General features: G+C 43.4%; 1 protein-coding gene across 2 annotated transcripts; it reads right to left on the bottom strand.

The window, feature by feature from the left end:
- Positions 1 to 1,089: 1,089 nt before the first annotated feature.
- Positions 1,090 to 9,680, bottom strand: G6PC (glucose-6-phosphatase catalytic subunit). Of its 2 annotated transcripts, none has more exons than XM_030296561.2 (5): positions 9,356 to 9,680; positions 6,946 to 7,055; positions 5,647 to 5,752; positions 4,904 to 5,019; positions 1,090 to 2,680 (listed from the first exon to the last, which is right to left on the bottom strand). In XM_030296561.2, the coding sequence occupies exons 1-5, from the start codon at positions 9,583 to 9,585 to the stop codon at positions 2,169 to 2,171; spliced, it is 1,074 nt and encodes a 357-aa protein (XP_030152421.1). In that variant the 5' UTR covers positions 9,586 to 9,680; the 3' UTR covers positions 1,090 to 2,168. The 2 variants fall into 2 exon arrangements, with proteins under 2 accessions (XP_030152421.1, XP_030152422.1); XM_030296562.1 differs by having other exon boundaries at positions 1,233 to 2,680; positions 9,526 to 9,588.
- Between the last annotated feature and the right edge of the window lie 658 nt (positions 9,681 to 10,338).

The following is a 10,338-nucleotide window of genomic DNA, read 5'->3' as shown; positions in this document are numbered from 1 at the left end:
AGATACCTACCATCTCTGCGCTATTCACACCTAATGTGGGGGTAAATTATAGCACCCACCTCACAGAGATGTTGGGAGAATTAAGTGAATTAATTGTAGAAATAAATAAAATGCATAGAACAGAGCCTGGCAAATAGTAAGTAAATAGATAAAATAAATTTTATCGGTTATGTGTCCTTATCAACCTCACCAACCGTCAGGGGCAGGGACATTATTTACTCTCTGCCAGAATCCTATTACAAGGGATCTGGACTTGGTCCCTGGGAATGAATAAATCATCAAGGATCGGGGTCATGCCTGAGCACTGGGGTTCAATTTAGAGAGAAAAAGGCCATTTGGTAAGACAGAGTCTCCCTTGGTAAGACAGAGTCTCTGAGGGGCCTCGTGCCCTTGAAGAAACCAAATCCAGTAGGAAGACTAAACTTTCCTAAACATACACGTTCCAAAGTTCCGAAGTGAGTGAGCATTTCATCCCCAGTAGATCCAGGGTTATGCTGATGAGTCCAGGCCTTTGGAAGAGGCACCATGGACCTAGGATGAAATTGATCATAGGGGATCGTAGGGAATAGGAGGGGAAACTGAAGTAGCTCCCGTGAGCATTCTCTGCTGCTTTGACTTGCTCTGTTTAGACTTTCTTTAACTATAACCCCCAACCTTGCTGCTTGCTGATGCTGGGTTACTGGATTCCAGAGTCTACCCAGTCTTTTTCTGTTGCTATGACTTACATTCCCTGATTGCTTCGCTTGGTAATGATCCTGTCTGTTTGCCTTTGAGTTGCAATTTGATCCCTTAGAACAGCTCATGCTGACCTGTGGTCTGGCAACTAATGCTCAATCTTGGCCAATGATATTGTGCCTATGTTGATATACTCAACCCTATCTGTGCCCCCGTGGACACCTTGTATGTCCCCCAGCTCTACTGGGACTCCTGGCCAGCCCAAGATTTTCTTTCTCCAAAGGGAAAACATAGGTACACAGAAACTAAATTATTTGTTTAGGGAAATAGAGAAAGAGCTAGAAATTTAGCTGAGCCAGAATTAGAACCTTCAGATCACATGGCATCTAAAATATAGTAATCAGTAAGACTTCATTCTTAAATAAAATGTTGTTTTAATAAAATACTGCACATATATATTTTTCTTTTCAAAGATGCTATGACCAGGATGATTGGTGTGAATGGTAATATATGGCGAACTCTATAATTAGTAGCAAAAACAAGGACTCTCAAATAAATAGACTTTAACATTTTTTTAAGGCATATTCTACAAATCAACTGAGACTGAAGAACAGACAAGGAAGAGCTGACTTTTCCTCCAAGAATGTGCTCTTGGTTGGCTTGGGATAGAGAAAGGAGTCATATTTACCCTCTAGGAATCAAAAGTAACATTGGAGTGACCTTTTGGAGAGAGGAATCCTTGTCTCTCCCTGCCCTCTCCTCGCCTTTTTGCCCAAGATTTCAGAACTTAACTAAACCATACAAAGCACTACCCAGAGTTGCCTTTAGGCATTTGAGCATCCGACAGGATGTGGGGCTGGTGGAAAATTCTAGGGAAAGCCGAGCTAACAAGGAGGAAGATCTAGTGTGATAGAAGAGAAGCTGACTGTACCTGAATGCTCCGACCTAGTACAAATCTAGGTCTCTGTGGCCATTCAGAAAGCCTCGTAAATACAATGACCACAGATATATAATAGAAAAATACAAGAAGCAGAATTACCCCACTAACTACCTATAATTAGACTTTAAGTTGGTCCCCCACTATTGAGAGTCCCTACCTAAAGATTCAAATATGAACAAAGCCATTTAGGTATTGTTTAACATAAATTGCATGATACGCAAGATCCTAAAAAGTCTTCCTTAATGGTCCTGCTTTCCCTATCAAATTCACTGCTCCTTTCCCTTGTCTGGGTAAGGATGGGGACAGGTAGAAAATTTTCAGTGGGGATCTCCCACCTGGGATGAGCTGACCCTTCCTGGAAGTCTTGCTTTTGTATGTCTAAAAGAACAAGCAAGTCTTCAGGGAAAAATCCAGAATGACCGAACTTTTAACAGACAAGGCTTTCTCAGCTGACTCTAGCACCTCTGGCCACAAAACAGGCTGGCAGAAGATCCTAGCCATCCTCAATCGTTGGCACAGTCATTGACTTTGAATACTGAAGACTCCACATCCTTTACAAAGACTTCTTGTCTGGCTGGCCCAGGACCCGGGCAAGGCAGTAGGGTATGAGGCTGACAGATGCCAGGGGCACCGCTGCACTCTTGCAGAAGGACAGGATGTAGAAGATCAGCTCAATTTGGGATGGGGGTTTCAAAGAGTCAAAGAGGTGCAGGAGAATGAGAGAGACCACAATACAGCTGAGGCGGAATGGGAACCACTTGCTAAGTGTGCCCTTGCAGCTCTCCCGATACATGCTGGAGTTGAGAGCCAGCCCCAAGCCGAAGAGGGTGCCCACATTCTTGAGGAGGCTGGCAAAGGGTGTGGTGTCAATGTGGACCCATTCTGGCCGCTCACACCATCTCCTGGCTTTTTCTAGTGTCCACAGGAGGTCTACACCCAACCCCTTTAGCAGCAGGTAAAATCCAATGGCAAAGCTGAGCAGGAAGAAGGTAATGAGAAAATATTTCTTGAGGCTGGCATTGTAGATGCTCTGGATGTGGCGGAAAGTTTCAGCAACAGCAATGCCTGAGTGGAAGAAAGAAAGACAGTGAAAAATTGGGGAAGACTCTGAACCTTCAGCTATGGGTGGGTTTGGAGCAATGGGTGACATATCATCCATCCTGCCATTGTGGCATTAAATCACAGACGCTAGAACAGAGGGTCACCTGGTTTATTCCCGTATGTAACTCCAGTCTGTCCTCAGCCATAGACTCTTTCAAATGGAAGAGTCATGTCACATACATTCTCCTACTTCATGCATATTTCCTGTTGGGAGTTCTCATATTTCTACTTGAATGTCCACAGGTATGGAGAGCTCACTCCCATTTGGGCAGCCCATTTCATCTTTGAATGGATTCAATTTTTAAAAAATGTTTATCTTGAGACAGAGAGAGAGAGAGAGAGAGAGAGAGAGACAGCATGAGTGGAGGAGGAGCAGAGAGAGAGGAGGGAGAGAATCCAAAGCAGGTTCTGCACTAACAATGCAGAGCCTGACTTGGGGCTCGATCCCAGGAACCATGAGATCATGACCTGAGCTGAAGTCAAAAGCCAGAGCTCAACCAACTGAGCCACCCAGGTAACCCTGAATGGATTTGATTATTTTAAAAGTTCTTCCTTGTGCTAAACTGAAATGTGGCCCCTCTAATGCCATCTGTTGATCTCAGTTCTTTCCATAGGAGTTAAGTAAATCTAGAGCCTTGTTAACACATGTGAAGACAGTTCTTCTCCTCTCTAACCTAAACATTCTCAGGTCTTTCATATAACATGGCTTCTGGGCTCTTCCTCAAATATGGCACCCAGTACTCAATGCTACATTACAATTATGGCTGTCATGAAATTGTTATCTCCCTTGTACTCAACACTCTTCTTGTAATGTTACTGTATTCTGCTCTTACCCATCTCCAGGGGGGACATTCTACAATTTCCCTAAGGTCTTATATTCCAGTACCTCCCACAAAGTAAAGAAATTCTTTCTTACACTTAACCTAAGTCTTTTCTGCCCCTTATTAATGGGATCTAAGAAAACAGAAGTATAGTTGACCTTGGGTTTGATCTAGGTGGGTCCACTTACATGCAGATTCAAAAAAATATTTATTTTTGAGAGAGAGAGAGAGAGACAGAGCATGAGCGGAGGAGGAGAGAGAGAGAGAGGGAGACACAGAATCTGAAGCAGGCTCTGAGCTGTCAGCACAGAGCCTGACACAGGGCTCGAACCCATAAACCATGAGATCATGACTTGAGCTAAGTCGGATGCTTAACCGACTGAGCCACCCAGGCACCCCCATATGCAGATTTTTAAAAATAAATACAGTATAGTAATATAAATGTATTTTCTTTTCCTGCTGATTTTCTTAGTAACATTTTCTTTTCTCTAGCTTACTTTATTGTAAGAATGTGGATATAATACATATAACATACAAAATATGTGTTAGTCGACCATTTATGTTATCGGTAGGGCTTTCAGTCAACAATAAGCTATTAGTAGTTAAATTTGGGGGAATCAAAGTTATATGTGGATTTTCGGTGTGTGTGTGTGTGTGTGTGTGTGTGTGTGAGTGAATGCCCCTAATGCCTGCATCATTCAAGTATCAACTGTATTAAGAACTCTGACCTTATAAGAAAACCCAACAGTGGGTTTGCAAATTAATTTACCCAAATAAAGAGCTTTTCTAGGACACTGCTAATTTGGTAGACTCCCTTAAAACTAAACTAGGGGCCATTTCCATTCAAAGACCAGTAAGAAATAAAGAATATACAAAGTAAGGAAATTTAGGGGCACCTGGGTGGCTCAGTAGATTAAGCGTCCAACTTCAGCTCAAGACATGATCTCATGGTTTGTGTGTTCGAGCCCCATGTGGGGCTCTGTGCTGACAGCTCAGAGCCTGGAGCCTGCTTCGGATTATGTGTCTCTCCCTTTCTCTGCCCCTCTCTGTTCCTCTCTCTCTCAGGAATAAATACACATGAAAACCTTTTTTTTTTTTTTTTTTTAAGTAAGAAAATTTCATGTTAATTCAAGTGGGTAAGTTAACTTGATGTATTGCAGCGTTTCTGAAGCATATTTAATTATGTAGATCTGGGCACTCCTATAGAAATGAATAGTTTCAAGTTGCTCACCCTTGACTTTCAACCCACTGAAATGCTAACAGCATTGGTTATGCCCAGAACATGGCTGGAATGCTGGGATTTTGTCCTGGTTTGGGAGACATGGTACAGGAGGGGAGGAAGGGAGACAGCAAGAGCAGCCGATACCTGATAGAACTCCAGCGACAACCTGATGGGGAAAATGAGCAGCAAGGTAGATTCGGGACAAACAGACGTTCAGCTGCACTGCCCAGAATCCCAACCACAAAATGACGTTCAAGCACCTGCAACGGAAGAGGCAGTCATAACAGAGCCCAGATACAGATCCTTCAGCAAAAAGAACAGCTCTGGCAGGAATGCTGACGCTTGGCAGACTTAGGTACAGTCAGTGGAATTTTTGTAAGTTGAAGCCCGTACTCAAAAGCTCAGAGATACTGGTGTCACGTGGTGAGCTCTTACATGTGTGAGTGTTAAATATTTTATGTTTGATAATTAAGCGTTTGCACAGTGCTGTATTCTCGGAATTCCCTGTAACAGGAATGTCTTATGTTTCTCTTTCTATTTTAACCTGAACAAGGTGACTCTTTGGTTCGTACAGAAATGGTTTTTTTGTTTGTTTGTTTGTTTTTGTTTTTGTTTTTTTTTTGTTTTAAACCTGCCACTACTGCACTACCTGACCCTGAGAAGCTCCTTTACCATATTAGGCTTTGTTTCCTTATCGGTCCCTTCCAACCCTGACATTCTGTGACTCTAATGTTTGCTCTCCGCAGAAATACCACAACTCTGCTCAGGACCAACCCAAGACAGGGTGGGCTAGGGGTGGGGAATGTGAGGAAGAGTAAGGGGTGTGTCAGTTACAGAGTCACCTCCTGCCCTCCACCACCCACACCCCAGTGCTGGGGGGTTCTTACCGAAATCTGTAGGTTGGCTTTTTCTTTCCCCGAAACATAGAGAGGGTGGATGTGACCATCACATAGTATACACCTGCTGTACCCATGGCATGACCAGAGGGACTTCCTAAAGGATAGGGAAGAGATGAATGGATGAACTAAAGGTGAAAAGTCTCCATCTGGGAGACTGCTAGGGGATGTCGTCTATCCATCCACCCACCCTTCTCCTCCTTCTCCTCCTTCTTCTTCATTATCATCTTCTAACATCCTATATATTTTACTTATGTATTATGATTTTGTATATTGTACTTGCATGCCTACACCCATGGCACACCACTCAAATTTTAGTTACACCAGGGCAGGAATCTTTGTCTGCTGTATTCACTGAGGTACTCCAACTTTCTGGAACAGTGTCTGGCACAGAGGAGGTATTCAATGAATAACATCTGAATGAATGAATATGCTCTGAAGTGAAAAAAGGGCTTATGAGAACAAATAACTAAGGTCCATGCCCTAGTTTGGGAGTCAGGGATAGGGTCCCTGAGGAAGGGAGGCTAGAGCCAAGACTTAAGGGTGAGCAAAGGGGTTGGATATTCCACCACCTACTGAAAAAGGAAATCTATCATTCGATTTTACAGTAACTGTCTGGTTGTCACTAGTAAAGTACAAGCACAGTGGGGGGTTGTACAGTCAGCTCAGGAAGATAGATCTACTTGACCAGGCCTTGGGGAAGGATAGCCAGGGGCACAGACTTCTACTGCTTTCCCTTCCCTGGACCAAGGACCATAATGCAGTTACTCTCATGAGAGTGCTTGGAGAGTGCCCTTGCCTCTCCGGACTAACAATTTATGTTCTGGAAATATTAGGTGATTTCTTTTCTTTTTTTTTTTAATTTTTTTAATGTTTATTTATTTTTGGGAGACAGAGACAGAGCACGAGTGGGGGAGGGGCAGAGAGAGAAAGACAGAGAATCTGAAGCAGGCTCCAGGCTCTGAGCTGTCAGCACGGAGCCCGACACAGGGCTTGAACCCATGAACCATGAGATCATGACTGGAGCCAAAGTCAGCCACTTAACTGACTGAGCCACCCAGGCGCCCCTCTTAGGCGTTTTCTAATGTAGCAGCAATATGTTATTCAGAAGGCCTTCTTGAATTGAATTAGAATGGAGTTGTACCCAATTGAAGACTGTGACAAAAGCTTGAAGGAGTGGCTCTCCTCATGTCCCCTCAAAGACAGCTTCATCTACAATGAATACTGATAGGTGTCCACAGTGAGCAAGATGCACCCAGCTTCTGTCTCTACAGGGGCTGGGACTCTCACCTGGTCCAGTCTCGCAGGTGACTGGGAACTGCTTTATCAGTGGCACGGAGGTGTTGCCGTAGTAGTCGGTGTCCATGACCCACCAGTATGGACGCTGTCCAAAGAGAATCCTGTAAAAAAGCAGACCCGGCGTCTGGAGTGACTGAAAGAACCCTTTTTTTGCCCAAAGCCCACACCTTTGAGAAGAGAGAGTAGCTTGGGGAGAAGATTCATGCGATCCTAAACAAAACCCTGTTAGCTTTGGTTGCCTCCAAGAAGGAGAACCGAGTGGCTGGAGAGCAGTAGTGGAGGGAGACTTTTTCTGGTACATTCTTTATATAACTTTTGAATTTTGAATATTTGAATGTATTATTTATTCAAACAGAAATAAATAAACCCAAGATCCGAAAAATCCATAGTAATGGAAGCTATGTGACTTAAAAAATTTTTTTTAATGTTTTTATTTATTTTTGAGACAGAGAGACAGAGCCTGAGCAGGGGAGGGGCAGAAAGAGAGGGAGACACAGAATCGGAAGCAGGCTCCAGGCTCTGAGCTGTCAGCACAGAGCCTGACGCGGGGCTCGAACTCACAGACTTGTGAGATCATGACCTGAGCCGAAGTCAGACGCCCAACCGACTGAGCCACCCAGGTGCCCCAGCTATGTGACTTTTTAAAAACCCCAGCAAGAATCTGTCTGGAAGGATGCATACATTACAGTTTGCAGCTTGGACTTGCATATCTTTCTAGGTCCCTATTCTCTTTCGTCAGGCCTCCAGGAGTCTTAGGTTTCCTCTAACATCAGAGAATGTGCCCTAGCATTCTAGGGAGAAGCACCCTCAGGAGACTTGGCCTCCTTGTTATAAGAATTGTTGTCTGTAAAGACATATATAGCTTCAAGTGCTTGCTTTGTATCCTCTCTGCTTTGGAACAGGGCATCTCACACAAACCACTTTGCCTTTAAAAGTACTAGACACGTTTTTCTTTGTGGAAACAGGTGTCAAAGGTCAGCCACTCCAGAGGTGGAATAGTGATTTTTCACCGAAATCAAAGACAGTCACTAACTCTGACCTCAGAGAAAATCTATGGTTCTTCAACCGAGATCAGATATTTGAAGTAACTCTTTAGCTGTTTACTTTTTAGGATCATGCTATTGAATAAGGGGACATTACAGACAAAACTTAGTCGATTTTTCAACAGAAGTTTCAGAACCACATCAATATGCCTTGGGCCTCTGAGCCCCATGACAACTTTTTACCCTACTTTTAAAGGACTTTTATTGTTTATGACTAAAGAATATTAGAGCTAAAAAGGTCTCAGAATTACCTGACAGTAGACATAGGCAGTTTTAAGGATGTTAAAGGTCTTAGATGGCCCAATCTCTTTATTGTCTAGATGAGGAAATAGAAGCCAAACCAGTGATGTTCTAGAGTCCGATGGTACTGGCTAACAATTGAGAAATATTTAGGATTTTTGCAAGCTTGACTGATGAGTAGATTGAAAGTGGCCCCAATGGGAATATATATATATATATATATATATATATATATATATGGGTGTGTGTGTGTATGTGTGTGTGTGTGTATACACACACACACTACACACACACACACATATACATACAGCAGAAATAGACAAACACTAAAATTAGGGCTTCCTCCTGCTCCCTGAGAGAGTCAATTCATCAGCACTGAACATAACGTAGTTCTTAAGAGGCTGTCCTCTGAAACCAGCTTGTCTGGGCTTAAATGCTGCCTCTGACATTGACTGTCTATGTTGATCTAGTTGTGGTCACTTAACTCAGTGCCTCTGTCTCTTCATCTGTAATATAGTAGTAACCATCCCATAGAAAAGCACTTGGCACATGACCTAGTACCTACTAAATGTTCAATAAATGTTAACTAGAATTATTATTAAGGTCCCAGAGATAACCTAAGTTTACAGATTATAAAACAGAAACTCAGAGAGTTGCTTTGACTTGCCCAGGACATAGAGTTGGTAGGTGGCTGAACAAGGGTTGGAGCCCAGTTCTCTGGGTTACTTCTCATTTGTCCATGCAATAGGTTTTTAAATTATCTACATGCTTCCTGATTTCCTACATCATCTTTCTTCTTTCCTGCATCTATCTTTACATTACCTATTCTGCTTCAAAGTAATAAAACTGTACTTCTTTGCTTATAAGCTAGAATTTCAGACTTTTCACTAAGTCCAGCTGGCCTTCCATCCATATGAAATAGCCTTGCCTGTATCTTCAACTCATTGACAGGGTTTTCTCTGTCTTCCCTCTTTATGTAGATGATCCAAAGTCAAGAGGGGAGTAAGCTGTAGCTCCCCGAATAGCATGGAGAAGGCAACTTCCGATGGACAGACATTTCCAGAGAGAATGCCAGCCTCTTCCCTTGCCGATCTCCTCTCTGTCTGGCTCTTACTCACCACTTAAAGACGAGGTTGAGCCAGTCTCCAATCACAGCTACCCAGAGGAGTTTAATGCCCACAGCTTCGCGAAGATGGAACCAGATGGGGAAGAGGACATAGAAGGCATTCCTGAGGTCTGCAATCACGGACACCAAGATGAACCAATCCTGGGAGTCCTGGTAATTCACCTGGAGGTAGTGCGTTGACTGGATCCCAAAGTCATGAAGAACATTCATTCCTTTCTCCATCCTCACTCCGTGGCCCCTCGGGCACCCTTCAGCTGAGCCCTTGCAGTTATTACAGTCTTGGTGGTGATTGCTCTGCTATCAGCCTGTGCCTTGCCCCTGTTTTTATACACCCTGTATCCAGTCTGCAGGTCAACCCAGCCCTGCTCTTTGGACTCAAAAACCACTTTTGTCTAAAATCTATTGATCAAAGGTGCATCACCAGTAGGTTGATGCAAACATGTTCGGGGTGATTTACGTAAAATAGAAAAACGGGCACACAAAAACAGCCTGATCTGCCATGTACTCGGCAGGGCCAATGATTAACTTTGGCATGCTGCTTGATAGTTCAGGGGCTGCCTTCCTGGCTCCGAAACCCAGCCAGAGACACAGGACAGAGTCTAAATCTGCCATGGTTCTTGCAAAGATCCTGATTCCCTGTCTGCAAGTGCACTTACCTGAGGACAAAGAAAAGTCTTGGTACTCTAGCTATCATATTTTAAGAGTATCACTTTTAAAATACAGTAAATTCTATTGTACTGGGAGCCCTCACCTTGCTGGGCCTTTCTTAACGGCATAGAGTCTATGAAGTGCCTCTGATTTGGGAGATCAAACCCTCTTCCCAGCATTGGCTCTGTATCTCTTAGGGCAGGAAAAGAATCATCTTCGAATGCACTGATTAATTCATTTAATGTCCTTCAAGTTAGGACCTTTGGGGTTTTAACACATAAATTTAAACAGTAGAATGAATGTGTGCTTCTGCAAAAACAATGTGAT

Source organism: Lynx canadensis, chromosome E1, assembly GCF_007474595.2.
Source record: "Lynx canadensis isolate LIC74 chromosome E1, mLynCan4.pri.v2, whole genome shotgun sequence".
Taxonomy (NCBI): Eukaryota; Metazoa; Chordata; class Mammalia; order Carnivora; family Felidae; genus Lynx; species Lynx canadensis.
The sequence above is the reverse complement of the archived record's forward strand: the minus strand, read 5'-3'. Positions and strand labels throughout refer to the sequence as shown.